Source organism: Anolis sagrei, chromosome X (genome assembly GCF_037176765.1).
Source record: "Anolis sagrei isolate rAnoSag1 chromosome X, rAnoSag1.mat, whole genome shotgun sequence".
NCBI lineage: Eukaryota > Metazoa > Chordata > Lepidosauria > Squamata > Dactyloidae > Anolis > Anolis sagrei.
Window position 1 is genome coordinate 34,858,093 of NC_090034.1, and position 24,516 is coordinate 34,882,608.

Sequence of the window (24,516 nt, forward strand, 5' to 3'; positions counted from 1 at the left end):
TTAAAAAATTAACTTTTTCAAATAATTTAGGCAATGCCAGGTACCCAAGCTAGTCCTTAATAAAAAAAACTCCTTGCTTACAGGAGCCCATGATGCTGGATAGGAACAATCAGTGGCGCAATAGGTTGAACCCTTGTGCAGACAGTTCGAATCTTGGGAGAGCGGGTTGAGCTCCCTCTGTCAGCTCCAGCTCCTCATGCGGGGACATGAGAGAAGCCTCCCCCAAGAATGGCAAAACATCAAAACATCTGGGCAACCCCTGGGAGGACGGGCGGGTTGTGCGAATTTCACAGATGGACACTCGAAGAAATACGGTTACAGGTAAGCAACCTTTATTTATTCTTCATGTCCTCTGTGAAATGCGCGCCTATGGGTGAATAGCAAGCTACTGACCTGGAGGTGGGTCATGCAACACAGGAGAAGAGAACAGCTCTGCCAAAAGCGGCGTCTTTCTTTGCTTGTATGTCCAGTTTGCAGTGAGAAGCAAACGTTGATGGTGTAGACCAGGTTGCTGCTCTGCAGATTTGTTCCAGAGTCACTCCCCGTAAGAACGCCTGGGAGGTGGACACTGAGCGAGTTGAATGGTGAGACGGAGGTTCTTTGCCTGCCAATTGATAGGCCAGACGGATCGCCAAGACAATCCATGAGGCTAGTCCCTGAGAAGTGACAGGGTGGCCTAATGTGTCTTTCCTATATTTTAAAAAGAGCTTGGGTGATTTCCTATAGGAAGCTGTCCTATGTAAAAGGAAGGAGCTCTTTTAACATCGAGGGAGTGAAGAGTAATTTCCAACTGTGATGTTGGGTTAGGGAAAAAGGCTGGGAGGGTAACGTCTTGTGACACATATGGAAATAGGAAACTACCTTAGGGATGAATGTGACGTCTGTTCGGAGGACTACTTTGTCCTCATGAAATCTAATATAAGGTGGATCTGACCGTAGGGCCTGAGTTCACTAACCCTCCTAGCAAAGGTGACGGCTACAAGGAACGCCGTCTTCCATGAGAGATGAGAAATATAATTGGAAGCCATGGGTTCGAAGGGTGGTTTTGACAATTGAGATAATACTAGTTCTAGGCTCCACTGGGGGGAGGGGAGGGAGGAAGGAGGGTGGATGTTTTTATAACCCTTGAGAAATAATTAAATCAAATGGTTCTGCAAAAGGGACGGCAAACCCAGTTTTCTTCTGTATGAGGAGATGGCTGCTAAGTAGCATTTAACCGAGGAGAGAGAGGTGTACATCAGAGAGGTGTACAAGGAAGTCCAGTATCACCGGTATGGGAGCTGTATTTGGATCATATCCAGCTGTTTCAGTGAATGATTTAAAGAGGGACCATTTATAGCTATAGGATTTTTTGGTAGTCGGTTTATGGGCTGATAAGTTTAATGTGGTCTGGTCCTCCACGCCGTCAGGCGAAGGGACTGGAGGTCTGGATGGAGCACTAGACGGTTCTCTATTGTGAGAAGGTCTGGGGTTTGTTTGAGGTGGAGGAATTATTTGTTGGAGATTTGGAGGAGTGGGGCAAACCAGTGTTGCCGGGGCCACCAAGGGGTGATTAGGATACAATCCGAACTGTCTTGGATTATCTTGGCTATGACTGGAGATATGAGGGGAAGGGGGGGAAGGTAAAGGAGACCTGGGGACCATTGGAAGAGGAATGCATCTCCTCGGCAGCCTGGGGATGTGTGAGGGTGGAGTCTTGCCAGTAAAGTGGGCAATGATTGTTTACTGGTGACACAAAGAGGTCTATTCTGGGTTTGCCCCATTTGTGTGTGATTAATTTGAATTGATCTGGGTGGAGGTGCCACTCATGGTTGTTTTTCGCCGTCCTGCTCAAGGAGTCGGCCAGTGTGTTGTCCTGCCCTGGGAGGTTTATAGATGTGAGGAGGATGTTCCTCTGAGTGCACCATTCCCATATGCGTGTTGAAATGGTGAGTAGTGTCTGTAAGCGTGTTCCCCCTTGTTTGTTGATGTAATATTTGACTGCCGTGTTGTCTGTGACAATTTGGATCATGCGGTTGGATATGATGTGGACGAAGGCCCAAAGGGCTTTCTCTATTCCCATCAGCTCGAGGGCATTGATGTGGAAGCAGCGATCCTGAGGGGACCAGTGGCCGCTGACTTTGAAGCCCTTGAGGTGTGCGCCCCCACCCAAGTTGGAGGCATCTGTTGTGAGGGACATGGAGGGACGGGGTTGGTTGAATGGCATTCCCGATTGAACATTGTACTGCTTTGTCCACCATGTGAGGGATTGAAGAACATTGAGGGGTGGATACAGGGTTCGTGACTGAGGGTCACAAAGGGGATTGAATGATCTGATGAACCAGTTTTGGAGGGGTCTCATCCGAAGGTGGGCGTGTGGAGTGACGTTTGTGGTAGAAGACATATGACCAAGGAGATTGGATAGCCCAGGCCGAGGCTTGCTGGGATCGTTGGAGGTCGAGGATGGCTCGACGGAGGTTAAGGAATCGGTCTTCTGGGAGGAAGGCTCTCTGTAATGTAGAGTCTATGACGGCTCCTATGAACTGGATACGTTGTGTAGGGCGGAGAAGAGACTTTTCTTGGTTTATGACCAGACCAAGGTCCTGTAAGAGATAAGGTGTAATGAATGTCACTATTCAATTGGGATTTGGAGGAAGAACATAGTAACCAATCGTCGAGATACGGGAAGACCGTAATCCCTTGTTGGCGGAGATGTGCAGCTATAACTGCCATGCATTTTGTAAACACCCTGGGAGCCGTTGATAGGCCAAACGGAAGGGAGGTGAATGAAAAATGGTTATGTTGTATTGCAAAGGTGAGGAATCTACGGTGTGATTGCCTAATTGAGATGTGAAAATAAGCATCCTTCAAATCCACCATTGCTAGCCATGATCCCTCTGGAATGAAGGGAAGTATGTTAGGGAGAGTGACCATGTGGAATTTGCGTGGTGTGATGAAGGTGTTGAGTCTGCGAAGATCGAGAATGGGGCGTAGTCCTCCATCTCTTTTGTCTACCAAAACATATCGGGAGAAGAACCAGATGTTGGCTTCTTGGTAGGGGGTGGGAGAGATAGCTCCTTTGTGAAGTAGAGAATTTATTTCTTCCCAGACAGCATGGGAAGGTTGGGTAAGGAGGACATGCCCTACAGCAGGGTAGGTGTCAAATTCTATCACATATCCCCTGTTGATGATATCCAGTACCAAGGTGTCTGTAGTAATAGACTGCCAAATTGGAAGACAGTGGTGTAGTCTGTCTAGGAATGTGAGGTGTTGAGTGGTGGTTAGGGGAAGGGGGGGGGAGGTTGTGCTAAAAACGACGTTTGTTGTTGTTTGTGGGTCTGGTACCTCTGGAGGGAAGCTGGGGGCATCTCGCAGCTGTAGATGGAGCATATGGTCTCTGCCGTCCTCTATAGAAGGAGGTGTTGAAGGGTCTGCTGTAGTATTGGGGTCGGTAGTAATAGGAGCCCCAACATTGGCATTGGTAGGTGTAAGGTTGTTGGTCATACTTATAGACTGTTTGTTTCATCTTGTGTGAGTATTCTAGTTGTGAATCAGTTTCAGGATTAAATAATCCTGCTTCATCCATAGGGAGGTATTCAATGAGGGTTCTCTGGGACTGTGAGAGAATGGCAGCCCTGAGCCACGCATGTCTGCATAGGGCCACCGAGCCTGCTATAAGTTTACCTGAAGTATCAGCTGTATGTTTTGCCAGATCTTTTTGTAGGCATGATAGGAGTAAAGCTTCTTGTTTAAAAGCTTTAGCTAGAGGTTGTTCAGATGGAGGTAGTAAGTCCAAATAGGGAGAAATTTTGTCACATAAGAAGGTTTGGTAAACACTCATATAAACTCCATAGTGAGCTATGCGTGCAAAAAGGCATGCTGAAGAATAAAATTTCCTTGCCATGGCATCCAATGTTTTCCCTTCTTTGTCAGAGGGGGAAGATTGGTTCCTTTGTATAGGTTTTGGTTGGGTATTGGTTACTACAGAGTTTGCTTTAGGCATCTTAGATAGCCATGAAGCTGAGGAAAGATCAATACGGTACAAGTTCTCTGCTCTTTTGGGGGTTGCTGGAACCATAGCTGGAGCAACTCCTGTATTTTTGAGAATGTTAAGTCAATAAGGCAAAGTGGGCAACACAGTGGATGTAGGTGCTTGTTGTTCTACTGATGTGAAACATGGATCTGAAACTGTATATGTTGGTTCAGATGTAGAGAGATTCAAGGCTCTGGAGAGTCTTATTAAGAGGGCTGATAATTTTTTGAAGTCTTCTAGTTGTTGAGGGGAGGGGTCAGAGTCTGGGTGAGAGTCCTGAGGGATAGGGGTATCATCGGTGGATTCCAAATCAATAGTTTCTGAGTCTGGTTGGTGTGGGAGGGGTGGATCCAGGGGGAGTGGTTGAGGGTTTGCACCAGTATGTTGTTCTGGGGGCTGAGAGAGTGTAGCAGTGGGAGGTGCACGGGGTGGTTGTGGGTATCTAGGGTCAAGTGGGTGGTGGGCGTTGAATCCTTTGGTATGATCAGGAGGAGGAGGGTAAAAGGGTACATGGGATATGGTGGGGGGGGGATAAAGATGGTAAGGGTATTCTTGGTAAGGGTAGTAGTGCTCTGGCGAAAGAGAGCGGGTCTTTTTGGAGCGGTGAGGGGAGGGAGTTGGGGGATAATCTGGCTCAGGGGATGGAGAGCGATGGCGCCGCGGAGAAGACTGCGCAGGAGGCCTGGATTGAGCGGGGGGAGAAGTCTCCCGCGGTACCGGGGAGTCAGGCATGACTGGAGAAGGAGGCGGGGAGAGTTGGGAGGGGGGAAGAGGAGGAGCAGAGACTGAAGGATCAGCAGTGGGATGGGTTTCCAACATAATATGAGGATCTAAAAGTTCGAGCAGGGGGAGTTGGGGGGGATCCTCCATCTCAAGGAAGGTAGGCAGAGGCTCCTGGAGCTGGAGCGTGGAACCATGAGGTTGGGGCATCGGTTCCAGTGCAGGGGGGCTCAAGGGCTCATCACCAGTGAGTTGCCGTCCCTTTTTCTGTTTATTCGATATTTCTTTAGTTTTTGAAGACCTCATGGTCTGTTTGGGTGTTTTTTGTTTCTTTCTTGGTGGCTCTGCTGGGGAAGCACTTGCCAAGGGAGAGTCACGCCTATCCCCAACACGTGGGGAGGGAGGCTGAGGAGGTTGCTGTGAGGGAGAGGATTGGCTGGGAACGGGAGCCGGTTGGGGAGCTAAAGCACGTTCATATAAGAGGGCTTTTAGTTGGGCTTCCCTGCCTTTCCGAGCTCTGGTAGTGAAGCTCAGGCATATTTCACAGGTTTGCAAATTATGGGACTCTCCCAAACAAAGAAGGCATTTAGTATGCCTATCAGCTTCTGGGAGATTAACTCCACAGGCTGAGCAGTTTTTAAAATAAAGGGAAGACATTCTAGCCTGTCTGAAAGAGGAGAATTGTCAGCCAGTCCGTTGTCAGGACTGGAGAAGGTAGGTAATCGATATAGGAATCCGAAGTCCAGTAAGCACAAGAGAGAGAAGTTCTTGGATGCTGCTAGTTTGGCACGGAAAAAGGAACTAGCGGCCAAGCCACGCCTTGGCACATCTTATATACCAGGGGGGCGGGGGATGGGCCCCCTTGGTATTTTTGTCTCAAAAAATCATTTAAAAATTCATTAAATCTCTAGAATGTTCTGGATTGCTGCGCAGCCGCACAGGAAAACCCATAGGTGCGCATTTCACAGAGGACACGAAGAATAACTACTAAACTAGCACTGGTTGTCCACCTTGGATAACCTTTTCCCTGGTTTGAATAAATGGGAAGTCTCTCTAAGCAAGAGCCCTTCTGGCTGGGATGAAGCTCAACAACATCTGGGGATCCAGGTCTTAACAGTGTACAACTAGGTTGAAAGCCAGCCTGGTCTGAACCTTGGAGAATAGGGTTTGGCTCTCCACCCAGCCATGGAAACCCCCTGGGCAACCTTGGGCAAATGGTGGCTACTTCATGCTTGACGGAAACCTCTTCTGAGTAAATCTTGCCAAGAAATCCCTTTGATAGGGTCGCTTTGGGGTTACCATGAGTCCAAAACAACTTGAGAGTATATCACAACAATTGCCCAAACTTGCCAAAGTTCCAGGAATATGAAGCAATCCATTAGGTTGGCATGACCAGGATAAAGGTGGCCTTTCCATAGTAGCCTCATTCTTCCACAGGATGTGTGCTTTGCTCCTTGTCATACTGCTTTCAAGCACATCTTAAGGCAGTGGTGGGAATTCCACAGACCTCCAGATGTTGGATTGCAGCACCATTGTCTATGCTAGCTAGGGCTCACAAAAACACAAGGGGGATGACCATGCTTCACTGGTGCTTTTCAAACAGAACTCTAGATTAATTCCCTTTGAACTAACTTTTATACTAATTTTTAAAATGTGCTTGAAATGGCTGTGAGCGCCCTTGAATCCCTTTCTGCAAAAGAGGCAGGGGATAAATTAAATGAATGAATTCCTCCGATGCAGCCATTATTTTGTGTGTCTTTTACTTTTGACAAAGGCTCGGCACATCTTTCAGATCCTATAGGTGAGATCTACATTTTCTGCCAACAAGGCTCAAAAGGTACAAAAATGTTACTTTTATCAGGACGGTTGAATCCAATGAAATTTATTTTCATCGCTACTGCAGCCCTAGGAGCTTGCCTGGATCCAAATGGAAATGAACATCCATGAATTCACAATCAGCCTCTGTTGTCTTTGGGAAAGGGAAGAGCACCTCACAACCTCTGAGGAGAGAATGCTTCTAGAACATGGCCATACAGGCCAAAAAACCTACAACAACCCAGTGATTCTGGCCATGAAAGCCTTTGACAATACAACAGAAAGAGCAGTTTTCCTTCAGTTTCTTCAAAGTGGAACCTAGGATCCAGCAGATCCATATCCAAACCATTGGATACATAAAGTGGTCATAGACCCAGGTCCAGTAATTTATCCCTCTAGTCCAAAAATCGATACTTGTGGAGAGTGTGGGGCTGAATTTCCACCATCACATCCATATGGGTTGCCTCGTCCTTTGAGCTCGTAGTGAGTTCTTCAACAGGAGGAATGGCCATATGTACAATATCCTGCTGATGTTCACCATGACTACATCAACATCAATTTCATATAGTACAATAGAATCATAGAATAATAGAGTTGGAAGAGAACACATGGGTCATCCAGTTCAACCCTCTTCTGCCAGGCAGAAAATTCACAATCAAAGCACCCTGACAGATGGTCATCCAGCTTCTGTTTAAAAGCCTCCAAAAAAGGAGCCTCCACCACACTCCGAGGCAGTTAGCTCCACCGCTGAATATCTCTTCTTACAGTCAGGAGGTTCTTCCAATGTTCTGGTGCAATCTCCTCTCCTGTAATTTGAACCCATTGCTCTGAGTCCTAGTCTCCATAACTCAACTTCAACCGACCTACATAAGATAAGAATTGGGTTGGTCTATAAGGGAGAAAGCAATGTTTCCCTGCGTGGCTATGCTGTGAATGCGCACTAATGGTATCCTTCTGCGCATGCGCAGCACAGCTCGGAAATTTTCAGTTAAACTTTGAAATGGAATGGCGGTTGGCCCCGCGCACACTCCCCATGCTACTATAAATAGCCAGCGGCAGGCTAACCGCCTCAGTTCTCTTCATCCGCGCTCAACGCAGGCAGCTCGTTACAAAAGAGAACAGTTTATTCCGTTTGTTCTTTCAGCCTGACCCATCTTACAGGGTTCAAATGGGGAGAAGGAAAGCCATGTAGGTCTCTTTGACATCATTAGAAGAAAGGCAGAACCTACAACTCTAACCATCCCTGAAATAGATAAACTTATTGGCAGTCAGTGAAGTACAGCAAATACAATTTTTTCCTGGTTCTATTTTTTTTAACAAAAACAACTAATTAAAAAGGCTTCTTTCATTCAAATTGGACAATGAAGAATGTTTGGTGGAAGAGAGAACCAGGTATGGATTTGGGGATGCAAGAACTAAGGAATCCATTGCTGTAAATCAAGCAAATTCCTGGGATGAACATATCCGTCTCTGCAAACCCCTTTTCCCCATTTGAGATCCTGTGCTTAGATCTTGGGATGGCAGCCATAAAACGAAGCAGGTCCTGTAAGCTATATGTCCCCTCCACTGACTACTGCAAGTTCCATAGATTAATGGCATCTTGTGTAAAGCATCTTTTCCCCTTTGTTTTAGCTATGTGTTTTGAGGCTTGAGCATTTCTACTGCTCCCTTATTTCGCTTCACGAAAGAGGGAGGTATTCAACAGATCCTACCCTTCTGGGACAAGGAGCGGTGGAATAATAATAGGGGCAGATTTGAAGGGGAAAACCTGAACTGTTCTTCAAAGCTTTGATGATTCTTTCTGTAGAAAAGAGAGGCCTCCCCATGAAACATAATCAAAACAAGCTTTTAAGTCCCCCATTCTCTCGCTTCAAGTAAGGTCTCTGAATGTTTCAGCCATCATTTATTATCCCCAGAACAGACAGCTGGAAGAGCCTTCTTCCATTAATTGCACTTTGAAGAGGAAGGCAGCTGCATGGTGAATTTTATTCTATTTTTTTGGAAAAGGAGTTATCTGCATGGCTTTCCCAAGAAACATATTTCATAAACATCAATGCCAAAAAATGTGGTACGTCCATTGCTAATCCCCCCGGCTTATTGTTAAAGAATGGCCATATTTTTAATGAAAATATAGGAAATGAGAGATAAAAGAAACCAAAAACACTTTTTTTAGCCCTGCCAAAAACCCATACCGCTATCTTTTGTAATCTGGAAGTAACTTCAGAGGGCAGGCTTTAGTTAAAGGGGGGGGGGGGGGGGAGTCAGAAAATATTAGGAAAACATTATTTATACTTACTTGATTCCAAGGGCAAATCCTTGAATGACTTCCCCAGCATTTGGGCCAAGGAAATGGAGGCCAAGGATTCGCCCTTCCGTCTCGCGGAGGCACACCATCTGAAAGCAATCCACAAGGAAAAGAGAGAAGGGCAAATAGCCCAGATTAAATGAAGGTTGTATAAAACATGCTATATAGTATGTTTTAGACCGTGTTGCGTTGCTCAGGGCAGTGCACGGGCTGCAGTTCTATGCTCACACAGTGCAAGTGCCAACCGGCATATCATGGTGCAAATCAAATAATAATAATAGTAATAGTAATAGTAATAGTAATAGTAATAGTAATAATAATAATAATAATAATAATAATAATAATTGAACATGTCAAACTACTCTGGGACTTCTGAATTCAGACTGACAGAGTTTTGGAGGACAATACCCCTGACCTCACAATCATGTTAAAAAACCAAGTATGGATCGTCGATGTTGCAATCTCAGGTAACAGCAGGATTTAAGAGAAACAACTGGAAAAGCTGACACAATACAAAGATTTAAAGATTGAACTGCACAGACTCTGGCACAAGGCAGTCAAGGTGGTTCCAGTGGTGATAGGCACAGTGGGTGGCTAAAGATCATGGCCTGTACTTAAACACAATTGGCGCTGACAAAATTACCACTTGTCAGCTGCAAAAGGCCACCCTACTGGGATCTGCATGCATTATTTGCCGATACATCACATAGTCCTAGACACTTGGGAAGTGTCTGACGTGTGATCCAATACAACAACCAGCATAGTGATCTTGTTTGCTGTGTACTAATCTTGTTGTGTTTCAAAGAAATAATAATAATAATAATAATAATAATAATAATAATAATGTCACTTTTTCTCTCTTAACAGAGTCTCAAAGCAGCAAACAGTTCTAAAAACAAGACAATATACAATATCAAATCTAAACACTAAAATAGAATTAAACCAAGCATTATCTAAAAATAAATCGTTCAAACTATTAAAAGCATTAAAAAACCTTAAAGAAGTGGTATTGATTAGTCCTGCAATATCACCCATTTAAGAACAACATCAAAAGGGGGTCTGTTGATCAGTCGATGGTTGGTAAACGAAAATTGCACATTTTTCCATCGAATGTGAAGCTACGGACCCGTAACAGAGATGAACACCCATGTATTCACAACCAGCCTCCACTGTCTGTGGGAAAGGGAAACGGGAAGAGAAGATTTCCCTAAGTTTCTTCAAAGTGGAGCATTGGATCCAGGAGATCCATATCCAAACTATTTGATCCACAGATTAGGTCTAGTCATTTATCCATCCAGTACAGGGTGTGTGTGTCTGGGGCCAAACTTCCACCCCTCAAATCCATTGTGGACTGTCTTGTCCCTTGTTGGCTCAAAGACTTCTTCTGCTTTCAACACCCACTTCTCCCACCCCATCTTTTCAAAGGAAAGGAAAACATGTGGGGCCTATGCACATATATCCTGGATAAGAAGCCAAAAAAACCTTGGGATGTGTTTAGGCTGCGAGTAGGTTTGCCCATGGATTAGTGGTGCAAAAATGAAGATGCAAGTTGCCCATGTCTTGGGTTGAGAAGGGTTGTTCCTCTTCCCTGCAACTTGAGAACCACTGAACTGATTTTGTCAGGGGTTGAATCTGGGACCTTCAGCTATGTTTCCCCCCGCACCATCAGCACCAAATCAGGGTATGGAGATTCTAATTGCAAAACTGAAGTTGCATGGATGAGAAGCACAGGAAGGGACAGGACAGGAGAGCACCAGGAAGAAGAGAAGGGGATGACAGGAAAAACCACCCACTATGAACTCACTCTCCATTCTACCACTCCTTGAGATGGCTTCAAGAAGTCAACGTATGTGTCCTTCCCAAGCTCTGTTCTAGCCCCACCCAGCACCAACTTGCAATCCTTGACAGCTTACCCCAAGGGCAGGCATCTGAAAAACAAAGGTTTTGCAGGGAGCAGGCCCACAAAGGCAAGTCACCCAACAGCAAGGCTCACTCACTTTCATGTAACACTGAGTTGCATCTCTCTCCGCCACGGTAAATTCGAGGGGTTTATAAAATGCGTGGTACACCTGAATGAAAGGAAACATCCGAAAATGACTGTCACATTACACGCCTTGCTTTGAAATGCACCATACTTTGAGTTTTGCGAATCAGGGCTTTGTCAAAGAAATGCAAACAGAAGAGGGGGAGAAAAAGGTGGGCCAGCTGTGGATATGCAGAAATGCATGAGTTAAAAAGCCGAATTTTTCAATGGGTGTCCTTCAGGGGAAGGGTATGTGCCTATGTTTTTAATAGGAAGAGCAGCTCTGGGTACATGTTCTGATTCTGGCAGGAAGAGAAAGACTCATTTCTCCTATGGTGTCCTGACTGGGACAAGCGACATGTTGAGATCTTTATGGATCCCTGGCTCATTTGTTGTGGAGCCAAACAAGAATGTGGATCTCCAAACATAGGAAAACTGAAGGAATTCACTAGGCAATCTCTGGGTGACTTGTTGCAAGAGACTGCTTTACAGTAACAAGGACACTCTTAGGGGTCATGCCCACCCAGGCTGCAGCTTACCTCTATGCTGTCCAATCCAAATCGCTTTACAGCTTCTTCTTCCGAGAGACCCACACAGCCATATTCCAAAGGTGTGAAAACAGTTGTTGGTACCTACAATGTAGGAAATATATAAACAATACTGTGGAGGATACTGTATGGCAGTGACTGGACCTGTGGATGTATGGCCTCTTGTTCGATGCTCAGTTTTCCCACAGACTGGATTTATTTGCTCTCCAAGCAGAGGGTCCTTGAGGCACCGGCCTGCTCAAATTCACCCAAACAGGCTAGTGCAGACATGGGCAAACTTTCTAACTTGGGAGCCGCATGGTGGGCTGGAGCAGGGTGGGTGGTCTGGAAGAGAGGGGGTTTTCCCCAAGCCCCCTCCCTGCCCCTTCCTCTTCTTTTTTGGAGGCATATAGTGAAGGAAAGACAGGTAACATTTGGGTCCTGAAAGGGTTGGCCTTGGTCAGGATGAGATGGTGGATGGGAAGGGAAAAGTGTATCCATTAGACCCTGTATTGCCTACTTCTGATATAGAATCCTAGAATCCTAGAGCTGGAAGAGACCCCCAAGGGCCCTCTAGTCCAACCCCCTGCCATGCAGGAAGGCACAATTAAAGCACTCCCAATAGACAGCCTCTCAGAAAAGCCTCCAAAGAAGGATACTCCGCCATACTCTGAGGCAGCCTATGCCACTCTCCAACAGCTCTTGCTCCCAGGAAATTCTTCCTAATCTTTTCAGTTGAATCTCTTTCCCTGTCATTTCAAATTATTGCTTCCTTGTGCCCTGGTCTCTAGAGAAGCAGAAAGGCCCCGTCCCCCCCGGTCCTCAATGGGACACCCTTTTAAATCTTGAAACATGGTTCTCATGTTCCCCCTCGTATCTTCTCTTCTCCCAGCTAAACATCCCCCAGGAGGAAAGGAAGGAAGGGAGGGATGGATGGATGAAAGTAAGTAAGGGAGGGCGGGAAGGGAGGAGGAAGGAAAGACAAAAGAAAGGAAGGAAGGAGAAATGAAAGGGTGGAAGGGAAGGAAGGAGAGAGGGAGAAATACGGAGGTAAGAAGGGGAGGGAAGGAGGAAGGAAAGAGAGAGGGATGGAAGGATAGAATGATGAGAGAGAGGAGGGCCTGAGAAAAGAACCCAAGGGGCCACATCTGGCCCCCAGGCCTGGGTTTGCCCATACCTGAGCTAGTGTGAAGGCAAATGTCATACAAGTGGTTCCCATATTGTGACTAGGAATAACTGGCCTGGTTCTCAAACAAAACCCATGTGAGTGAAAAATTAACAGTCACAATCATTCTGAAAAAGGAAATCTAAATTATGCTTGGTTGCATGTACAGTTAGTACAATGATGCATTCCTCTGCAGATGTTTAATATGAATTTGCTATAACCTGCATTTTCCTGAGGGGCTCAAAGGGGTCTCCTCTTCCCTGCTTTATTTTCATAAAATCTTGTTAGGTGGGACAGAGTGAGAAATAATGATTCAATCAAGGCCACTAGATTCTCTCAAGCTTCAGACCAAGAACTTCACCACTTGTCTAAACTGGTTCTTAGTGTAAGAATTACCTACAACTTTCCTCTGTAACTGGGACTGTGATGGTGGATGGTGGGTTTCTAGTTTTTAAGGGGCGGCCGGGGGTGGGGGTGGGGTGTATAATTTAATTTCAGAGCCAATAGGGAAAGAAAAAGGGTTTAAAAGTACTCACACTGTTATAATCCATTAGTTCCTCCGATTGGCCAAACAATCGCCGAGCCAGCAGCTTCCCTGCAGCTATTGCTGTAGGTGTGAGCTCAGGACGACCCTAAGAAAAGAAGACCCACAACAGGTTCAGAAAAGAGGACATGGACAAAACACCCTAAAAAGGAAACAAGACAAGCCACCTAATTTTTACTCAAATATCACCAAACCCCAACATAGGGCCTGGAGTCTTTCTGGGGTAATTAAGATAGCAGCCCAATTCTTTCTAAGGTCAAAGGATGTGCACCTCTGCCATCATCTCCCTGGTAAACTATTGGGGGGGGGGGGGCACTGGGAAGAACTACTTTGAACCCCATATAACTGTCCCTGTCTACCTTTGTATCTGGCTACTCTGAAGAAAAATGGAGGTGGAAAAACCAGGAGTAGACAGCACAGTAAGAAACACTGTTTGGGATTTCTCCCAAAGTTTAGGCAAATGACTACTACCTCTTTTCCCAACCAACGGTTATCAAACTCTTCTGAGAGAGTTATTTGCCAGCTGAGATTCGCCCTTCCCCACCCCCTACACATGTCTTCCTGCATTGCGGTTATTGCTGTGGGCAGGAAATACAGATGTTATTTTGGCATTCCAGCTCTGAACAGGAGATTGGAGAAAGAGATAAACTCGCAAAAGCCTCCAGCAAACATGCTGTTGAATGTGCGCACACCAGCTAATTGCTAAAACATCCCTGCAGATATAAGTTTGGTTTTTCGCAAAACAATGGTTTTAAGATTTCCCCGACTAAGCAGCTGACGCAAAAGCTGTATGCCTGGGATTGTGGCCCTACTGCCAAGTTGGAATTGTTTGATTTGGGACTAGCAAGGCCCCAGGCTGGGTAATGGTGTTTTTCTTCATGGGAGCCATTGAAGACGAGATGGTTTGGAAAGCTGAGTAGATGCAAAAATTAAGAACCCCATCGTAGTTCTTGTCTATTGATTGGTTTTTAAATTAAATCTCGAGGAGTTAGAATGGCACAAAAACACCAGTTCAGGACAGAAAGTGGATAAGGAGATCTTATTCTCCTGCTCTTGTACTGGAACTTGGCCATCCACTGAAGCCAAATGGACAGATAAGAGCAGGAAGTATTTCTTCCCAGGGCCATTGATGTGATAAGAAGTAGTGATGGCTGTCAATGTGGAGGACTTTCAAAAGAAATGAGACAAATTCCGGAAGGACAGGAGCATCAATGGCTGCTAGATAGGATAACCTTGCATTGCCTCTAGCCTTAGACGCATGTGAATATATAGATACCTTCAAGTCACTGATGGTTTTCTTAGTCAAGGAATAATCAGAGGTGGTTTTGATGAAATACAGCCAACAGCATTTGGTATTATTGACAGTCTGCATTCCAAGTATTCTGCAGCTTTAGGATACTCTGGACAATGGGGTTGGTCTGATTAGAACTGGTTTGCTATCTAGATGGAACATTGGTGCCATGCTGCTGCGGTGTTATGTATAATGGCACAAAAAGACCGGTGCAGCACAGAAAGTAGATAGGGAGATCTTATTCTCCTGCTCTTGTACTGGAACTTGGCCATCCACTGAAGCCAAACAGACAGATAAAGAAGACTATCACTGCTTTGAGTCTCATCCGTAGGGGAAAAGCAGGATCAAAGTAAAATAACAACAACAATGTAAATTGTTGCGCTGGGTGATTGGAAGAAATGTGATTCTCCAAAACAAAACAAAACAAAACAAAAGGGGGGGGGGGAGCCTAGAACACTGTTTTACTAAAAAATGTGGCAACGTATGGGCACTGGTTATTAACCAGGAACAAAGTATGGTTTCCTGTTATTGTCAAGTAGTTTCTGCAGACGTCTACCTCTGTTATGTCTCCGATTGCATAAATGTGGGGAACCAAAGTGGCTTCTTTGGCATCAACAATGATCTTTCCTGTCTCTGCATTTATTTTCACTCCAGTAGCATCCAAATTAAGAGGTTTGGTATCAGGGGTTCGGCCTAGAAGAGGGAGAAGGGGATTGGTTAGTGAGACCAGAGTACAATTTTAGTAAGTTCTGAAATGAAACTTCACCGAAATACTCCTAAAAACATCAGTCTGATGCCGTTGGTGGAGGAAAAATATGGGATGTGAGACACGTGCATATGATCTCATGAACCTCTTCAGCGGCAGTTCAGGCTGTCACACAAGAAGATGACCTACATATCTCTGGAAAAATAAAGTTGTGCCTTCGAACTTGACTGAACCTATTCAAATTTGATACGGGTAAATGGGCAGAGCTGGAGTTAAAGTACAGTACGTACACTGAACCCAGGGATAAGTCAACTCAAGTTTTTTGGGTCAATTATTTAAATGGAAATGTATAGACTTATACATGAGTAGATCCATTTAGAAATGTCTATGACCCACACCAATGGAGAAATTACATTGTTTAGCTGGTACTGCACCACCTAACAACGGTCGGGAAGTAGCAGCCAATAAGGAAAGGACCAAGGCAGTGACATCTCCGGTCCATGCTCTGTTTGGATATCAGCCAGCATACCAATGACTTAAATCAAGACACAGCTTCCTAAGATCTACAGAGATACTTGCAGGAACACCTCAGCAAGCAAGAATCCAAAAGTGGCAGTTTAAAACCCAGCACCTTAATCAGTGTCTGAGACTGGATGAGAAATCCCCTCCTGGGCACATAGAAGACTAGATGACCTGGAAGGCATTGAACAGGCACCATGAGCATGCATCTGCATCTGCATCATCATCTGGCACCATGAGATGCAGAGCCAATCTTCAGAAATGGGGCTACAAAGTGGAGTCCATGACATGGGAGTGTAGAGAAGAACAAACCAGACCACCTACTACAATGCAACCTGAGCCCTGCCACATGCACAATGGAGGACCTTCTCACAGTGACACTAGAGGCACTCCAAGTGGCCAGCTTCTGATCAAAGGACATTTAGCATAATGTCAAGTTTTAAAACTTTATGTTTTTAAATCCATGTTAACTGTACCCTCAACTTGGTTCTGACACGATAAATAAATAAATTTAGAAACGGTTGTATTGAGTTACATGACAACATTCCATAATGGCCAAGGAGAATGTGCAGTTTAGAGAGGAGTGGCATACAGTCTGAAGTGGTCCATTTACCACTACAGATTACACAGTATGATGGGTATATGGGAAAGTTGCAAGGCACGCTGACCTCCTTTTCTAGATAGCATCTTACAGGGGGAAAAACTCCAAGATGCGGGGTACAAAGGTAATTTTTAAAATACATTGGCAGGAGAGCGCCAGCCTTGCCATTAGTATAATGAGGCAGATGATTTTGGATGCAATAAAAAGGAAGCCAATTGTGAATTATTTAATTTATGACAACTATACCTTTACTTCCAGGGTACAGACTTGTGGACTCAGGGAATATATCTTGATGGTGTCAGAGACTACCATGGTTTAGGCAGCAAAGTGGGGATTAAACAGTGTCCTCAAAACCCACCATTAAGCCGCACTGCTGCTATCTAATATTGCCTGGAAATACTAATTGTTTTGAACTAATTATTTCTCATGTGGTCCATGTGGAACATTTAAAAATCGACACAGTATCCTTTCCACATTCATTCAAAAAGGAAACCCCACTGAGTACCACAGAGCTCACTCTCGGGTGGAAGCTTTTTCTTTGGAAGCTTTTACACAGAGGCTGGATGGCCATCTGTTGGAGGTGCTTTGAATGCGATTTTCCTGCTTCTTGCCAGAGCGTTGGACTGGATGGCTCAACTCTCTGATTTTATAAGATGCACATAGGAGAACCCCCAAACTCAAGATGGCTTTCTTCAACATCTCATCTTCACAACAGTCCAGGTGTAACTTTAGATTTCTAAATAGAAACTGGTCCTGGGTCACTAAGCCAGTTTCATCACTCAACGGGGACCTAAACCTTGATCTCCCAAGTCCCAGTCTAACCATTATCCCATACTGAGTCACAAAATTCACCTTGTAAGGGCGAGGAACTGAAACAAGCTGTTCCAAGTAACCCTTGGCAATGCCGAGGAAGAAACCAGCATGTCATGTAGGGCCAAGGGAACAGAGGAAGTTGTCATTCTGATTTTTAGAAGTTTGCATCCAGTTTTGGAGACTGTACAGGAAAAGGAGTAAGGCTAACATGGCCTTGACAAGAGTGGGATGTGTGGAGGAGAAGGGGGCATCCTTTCATGTTGCATGTGAATCTCAGAACTGAGGCCAAGAGAGAGAGAGAGAGAGAGAGAGAGAGAGAAAGCGAGAGGAGGGGAAATGTGTTTGCATTCTAAAAATGATTTTTTAAGCCACTTAAAGGCCTTTGATCTCAAGGTAGGAAATTATTAAACAAAAGAAAAACCTGGCTCCTCAATGGGGGATCTAATTATAAATAAACATATGATTCACTATATTATCCATCTGCTCAAAGAGCCAGGTCCTCTTCCCCTGCCTTGTGCCCCCCACCAAAACAATGTCACATCTGAATGCCTCCGTGGGGACTTTGGCAGATCAATTTCAACTGGTGAAACCGACACTTCCTTTGGGAGCAGTGAGTGGAGCTGTCAGCACTGGGCTATCTGTCTGTCTTCCTCGTTGCCATCCCCGTGGGATGGGGATCTGCTGTTCCTTTCGCTGCCCCCTGTTCCCTGGCCATGATGCTATCAGGCACCAAAAATAATAAACCTCCCAGACCTTATCTTGGCTCGGATGTGAAACAACTTCCTCCTGTTGTATTTCTTTGTGCGCTGAGAATGAAGTCTGGAAGACTAGCAAATGGGGCAGCCAGCGGGGTTTTCTAGTTTCCCCTTTTTCCGGTCCCGACAGAGCCAAGAGAACAAGTTAGCACGCAACGTGACAGATGCTACTATTATTATTATTATTATTATTATTATTATTATTATTATTCAAAGAGAGTCGTTGAAAAAGGGGGGGAAAAGCCACACTACTCTCCCCTTTCCATAGATGACTTTTTTTTTAACGCAGGGACAAAAACAGCAGCTGAGATTATCAAAACCTGCAAAATGACATGAAACCTTTTGGTTCAAATCTCTCTCAACATCTGCACCGCTTGGTATTAAGAATGAAAGAAACCAAGCAAAACACACTTAGCTGATCCAATATGAAACTTCATCCCTTGTCCCATGTGTGCCTCAAGTGGAATTCTAAAAGCAGGAATTCGATGTTATATTTACCGTGTATATTTACTGGCGACTAGCCACATTAGCTCTGATTTGGAAAGTACCATATATTCAGGACGTTCTGCGTTAAGATCAAATAGAGTAAGATTTCTCACAGGTTTGGAGGCACAGCAGGTCCTCGACTGTCATACTGTCTTCCTCTAGAGCTGTGGTTCCCAATCTTTTTTTGACCAGGTACCACTTGACCACGGACCACTTTGACCAAGGACGACTCTCCAATGTTAGTACCAAAAGGGATACGAATCCATTTTTGGTCAACTTTAGATTCAGCTTGGTTATTAGGGGTGCTGATTCAGAAAACTGCATTGGATAGACTACATCAGCTCTAGTTTCTGATACAGAATATATATCACCCAGTAGTCGCCATCTGCTTGTCCACATAAAACCATATTTAATAAGCCTCGGCACTCTGTAAGAGAGTTTTGTGAGACCATTCACTCTCGTTGCGACAATGTAGTACTGGTGAGGCGGCAGACCATATTTTAGTTCTTGTGGACCACTGGTGGCCCATGGGACCACAGCTTGGGAACTACTGTTCTAGGATGTGAATAGGACATCAAAGTGGTTAGGGGCACTCAGGTGAATAGAGACTACTTTCCTGTTTGGCTTATATAACAAACAAACAAACAAACAAACTAACTTGCCTATGTTCCTACTTATCCTGTCTCTCCCAGCACCACTTAAACTGCCATGGCTCAATGCTATGGGATCACAAAAGTTGTAGTTTTACAATGTCTTTTGCCTTCTCTGTCAAAGAAGACGGATGCCCCACCAAATGACAACTCCCATGACTCTATAGTATTGAGCCATGGCAGTTATAGTGGGGCCAAATGGCATTAATTCTATAGTATAGATGTACCCACTGCCTCTCCAGGCCAGAAAGGGGAGAGAACATCCCATCACCTGTTATTTGGTTATTATTATTATTTTAATAGGTGGTGTCAAGGATCGAATCTGCGATTTTTTTTTCTGGCAAAGCAAGATCTCTTCCACTCAGCTGCTTCCAAATAGGCAAATTTTAGTACTGCACAATATCTGCACAATGCACTAGGAATGAGTTTAGGTGTTCCATAATACCACAACCAATGTGATGCCTGAGGAAATGCAAACACTCCAGAAATAACTTTCACGTATCTCTTCAAACTTTCTGGCAGAAAGTCAGAACTGTAAGATGAAATCAACCAGAGTCCCTTGGCCAACTCAGAAAGGTAGAACAGAACAGACTCATTTTCACTTGTTTGAATAAAGGCATAAAAACAAAGAGATGGCCAAACGGTACAGTGCATGTTCTTCCATAATTGCAGGGGCTATCATCAAAAAAGCTCTGCTCCTCACTTCCAAATGGCTGGAAACAGGACTGGTCAAATACATGTCCCCAATATTAAAGAGACATTTCTTCAACAGATGAAATGCAATTATTCAGAAGCAGGCAAAGCCTTGTTCTCTGCTGCATTAGAAAGTAGGACTAGATGTGGTAGGCTTATGTTACGGCAACATGAACTTTGAAGAAACATCTTGATGGCAAGAGCAAATCAACTATGGAACCAATTGCTCAGGAAATTGCAAGGGCATAATTACCTGGGGTGGAAGCAAAGTACTCTCCTTTGTTGGAGGCTTCAAACAAATGCTGAAAAGCTTGATGTAAGCAGCTCTTTATTGCCATAGTTCCTGCACTGAAAACTGGGTTGAATTAAATGGACTACAAACCCTTCCATGAGTCAAGGGACTCAAACAGTTTATCTGTATATATATTGCCGAGGGTAAGATCTTGGGAAAGTTCTTAGAGATCCCAGAGTCCCCAGCCAGCACGGCTACTGGGTTTCTGGAGTGGAAATCCAAAAATAAAAAGGATTTTTCTCACCTTCTAGGCAGGAAAACCCAGGGTTTGGAATTTTAAAACATCTCTTCAAGTTCAGTGTAAACAAGCTATACAAACACCTTAAATATCAGACAATAACATGAGGCACACTAGAGGTAAGTTTTCCAAGGACCTAAAGGCACATTTGTTGCTTTTGCCCAGTTCAAGAGGTTAAGAACTCAATGGACACCTCAAATCCTTGGGGAACATTTCTCAAGCCTTTTCCTCCTCTGTAGAGGAGGCTGGCGGGGTTACACCCAATGCCGCCAATGCTTCAACATATGGGATTTATCAAAACAAAGCTCTCCAGCAGGAGGAAAAAAACCCCAAACCCCAAACTATTTTCTTGGGTAATCCAAATGGATATGGCTGGGAAGTGGGAAAAGCTTGTTTAACCCTTTATTGAGTATCAAATCCCAATGGATCTCAGCCATTTGCATTGGGAAAGGGATTGGCGAATCATTCAAGAGGAGGAATATAAAGCCAAGCACTAGAACCTCAAAGGCAGAATCCTCTGACTTGGTGCCTGATAGATAGGCTGGACTGCGGCCCAATGGATCTCAGTAGCAGCAGAACCTTGATCCTGAGTGAGATTTTGAATGCTACTTGGAGGAATCATAAACAAGCAAACAACAAACATTTCTTACTCACCTCTCCTTATGGATCGAGTAGGCAACAACAGATTAATATACAGAAAATAATAAGACATATAATGCCATTAAAATACATCACCAATTAAAAATACATAATCATATTAAAAACAATACATTCACACTTTAAAACCAGACAATTTTAAAACCATCTGGATGGGCCTGGCAGAAGAGATTGGTCTTTAATGCTGTTTTAAATGCGGAAAGTGTATCCAACTGTCAGAGCTCTTCTGGCAGGTCATTCCACAATTTGGGGGCGGCTAATAAAAATATCCTCTGGTTAACACTTGCTAGCCTAGTCCTGGCTGACTACTAGCCACTACTAGACTGACAGGGTAGAGACTGACTAGCCCTACCATCAGGCCTCTGGGAATGGATGCAGGGCAGAGAGAAGTAACAGCAGAAAAGTGTGGCCATGTGGTCTGCCTTGTGTCCCTTTTTATGTTTCATCCAAAACGTAATATTTGAGAGGCAACTAGATGGAAAAGAAAGAATGAGCAAGTGAGCGAGTTAGCAGGCGAGAGAATTCTCCTTGGGTAAAACATCTAAGCAGTTGAGACCAAATCCGAAAGGGTTCCCAAAAGGCGTGTACTATTTCTCAGGGAGATTATTTCATACATTTCCTGTGTGTTTTTCAAAGCCAGCCAGACAAAAACCAGTTTGAAAACAACGGCGTCCCTTCATATACCAAAAGGCGAAACTTAATCTCACTATTATGGTTCATAATGATCTGTACGCAATTCCAAGTCAGACTGTGCCCTGAAGTCATACACACAGGAAATCCTGAGAACCACTACAGTTGAGTCGAATTCAGGGAGACAAGCGGTTAACTTGGCAGAAGTCCGATTCCTACAGATCTCCACAAGCTGCCCCTTTTCAGTTACCATATGTGATTGGCATTTTGGTGGACAGGAAATTCTCAACACAACTAAGTTTCCCAGTCTATTATCACAGACACTGGTGCAGATATGTTGATACAGAATTTAAATGCTCCTTCAATGAATCACATAGCGACTGCACACCAATTAACCAGGACATCACACAGATGATGATGATGATGATGATTATTATTATTACTATATGGGGTCTACTTGCTGGAAGTTTGTGACACAGTGAATCTGTCAGTCTTCAGCCTGCTATGAGATGTTTGGAGACTTCTGCTTTATGGGGCTAACATGGCAAACCTTCCAAAATTTGGCAGCAATAGGAATGTTTACAGTCATCCAATGATGTTTACTCTCTCGTATTTTCTTCAACTGATTTGCAACCTTTCAACCTGCAACAGTATCCTAGCAATATCTATAGAGTAAGTTAACAAACCATCTCCTACATGCCCCATAGTCTGATATGCCAATCCATGTTTGGAAACCACTATCATAGGCAGATCAGTTAGCTGGAACAAACACATAAACATGGATGTACGTGACTGAGGAAGGTTCCTTCCCCAAAACTTACAGGACAGGCACCTTCAGTGTGTCCAGGGACCGATTTTGATGCCTGGATAAGCCACGTTCTGCTCCAAATGTATTTTTACGTGTTGAAACAGAACACCTGGTGAATTCCGCTTTTGGAAAACACACAATGGAGACTCACACTAGAACAAGGTCCTAGGTCTTATTTTAAAAGGGAATCATTACGGGTGCTTTTCAGAAAAAACAATCCCCATTTGGGGAGCTGATTTTATTTCTTCATGTGGGTCATGTGTTGTGGTTGACCCACGACACATTTATCGCTCACTCCAACTTTAAGGCAACTGCCATTCAGAGGAGATAAAACCAGAAAAATGTCTGATTCAGCACAAAGCAGCTTCATACGCTCTTACATAATCCTGTATGATCTTGACATGCTCCACTTTTGCCCCAGGGGTGGGTTTTTTTTTTTTGTAGGTATAATATCAAATAGGACAGCCTTCTTTCTCCCCCAGGGGTTCTTTGGATTTTGGCTTGCTGGGGATTCTCAACTTTGCAAGAAGTTCAACCTGCTATCGCCGTCTTTATGGTACCTCTTATGCCAAACATGGGACAAACCTCCTGCCAACTACACCTGGAGTCTTTCAGTGGATGGCTTCTGAATCAAGAGCAGGGCTTGGAGCCCTTCCAGCTATCTGAGGCAAATCAGATAAGGTGTTTGGGAAACGGACAGATTTTAACTTTGAGAACACCCCATACACATAATGAACAATTTCTAATGTTTGATATTCATTGAAACTGTCAAGCAATGCCACTGACAAACAGATGGAAAGATACCTTTCAGTCTGGCTTTGTTATCTCTTTCCTGGAATTTCTTCCCTCCTGTCACATCTGGCAGAGATTTGGGAAGAGGGCTGCATGATGGTGTATTTAACATTACAACATCCTACAGCCTGAAATTTTGAAGTGATACAGGCCAGAAAGGACTCTGCCACGTGTTGCCAAAATGTGGAGCTCAGCACTTGAGCCACCAAGGATGCGACTACTCCAATGTTCTTTACAGGCACTTTTATTAATCTGGTTGGTGGTACATACCCACCAACCAAACCACTATGTTTTCCAAAGCTAATGGCCACCTATGGTCATGTTCATACATATACAGATTTTTAAGATCTCCAGAAGATGGAGTGGTGAGATGCCTTCCAACTGGCATTGCCATTGCCTTTATTTCAGTGCTATGTTAATACTTGGCTGTTCAACCAAGCACTGGGGACCTGGTGAAATTCTCGCTCAGTTTTTGATCTACCCGCTTCCAAATGTGTTTTTGTCTGTGTCTTTAAACTGTTTCTAGTAATTTGATAATTTACATTTCTGTAAGATGATTTTTCTTGGTTCCCAAACATCTGCTGATACAGAACAGATTAGATTTCTATATTCGGTGCCTCAGCAAACTGCAACTCCCAGGATCCCATAACGTTGACTCATTATAGTTAAAGTGTGGTCAAATGGCATTAATTAGGGGAGATGTACCCCGTGTCTCATTTCACTGGCAGTAAAAGCTTTTAGCTAAACTATGCTAAGGGTTGGGGTTTTCTGTTTGTCTTAGGCTTTGCTAACCCCTGGAATGAGACCAAAGTTTCACGGCAGTTGAACTCAGTCCTTGGATTAAAAGGGACTTTTCCATATCTTTGTACTAAAAGCATACTATACACTTTTTTACCTACTGCCCACATCACTGTGTCAAACTCATCTGACTTTTCTTTGCCCGAATCGAGGTATTTCCACGTCACCCGCAGTCGGCCGTTGTCAGTTTTCTTCACTTTCATTGGGCTGCATTTCTTCAGAAATCTTGTCCCATAGTTTTCCATATAGTCGGTTACCAAGATGGCCATTTGCTACAAAAAACACAAGTTGCAACAAACAAACAAACAAACAAACCAACAAAGAAGTGAGAAATCGCTATAAAAATCCAAATTGTCAGTCTAATCCAAACTCCAAAGTAATTCCTTCACCTCACACGCATCTGTTTCTGACTGTCATGCAAAAGTGGAAAAAAGGCAAATAAAAAGGGGTTCTCAAGGACTCAGCCTTGAATCTCTCTTGGGATGCATCTACACTACAGTAGTAATGCAGTTTGACACAACTTTAATTGCCATGGCTTTGAAACAAATGCCATGCCATTGTTCCAATAATGCTCTCGTTGCAGTTGGTGGTTAGAAAAAAATAGTCAACCTGTCAGATGTAAAAGGATGCATTTACTAGTTGTATAAACTAGTAAAAACCGCCCACACAGAAGAAC

The 24,516-nt window shown here is 44.2% G+C and overlaps 1 protein-coding gene across 3 annotated transcripts in view; it reads right to left on the bottom strand.

The window, feature by feature from the left end:
- TXNRD2 (thioredoxin reductase 2) overlaps positions 1–24,516 on the bottom strand; it is an 86,656-nt gene that overhangs the window by 13,324 nt on the left and 48,816 nt on the right. For all 3 annotated transcript variants that reach the window (XM_067473181.1, XM_060785859.2, XM_060785860.2), the window contains 6 exons: positions 23,938–24,112; positions 14,959–15,095; positions 13,104–13,199; positions 11,415–11,507; positions 10,850–10,921; positions 8,844–8,941 (listed from right to left, as the gene is read on the bottom strand). In XM_067473181.1, the coding sequence (XP_067329282.1) occupies positions 8,844–8,941; positions 10,850–10,921; positions 11,415–11,507; positions 13,104–13,199; positions 14,959–15,095; positions 23,938–24,112 (671 nt within the window). The remainder of the gene's footprint in view (positions 1–8,843; positions 8,942–10,849; positions 10,922–11,414; positions 11,508–13,103; positions 13,200–14,958; positions 15,096–23,937; positions 24,113–24,516) is intronic.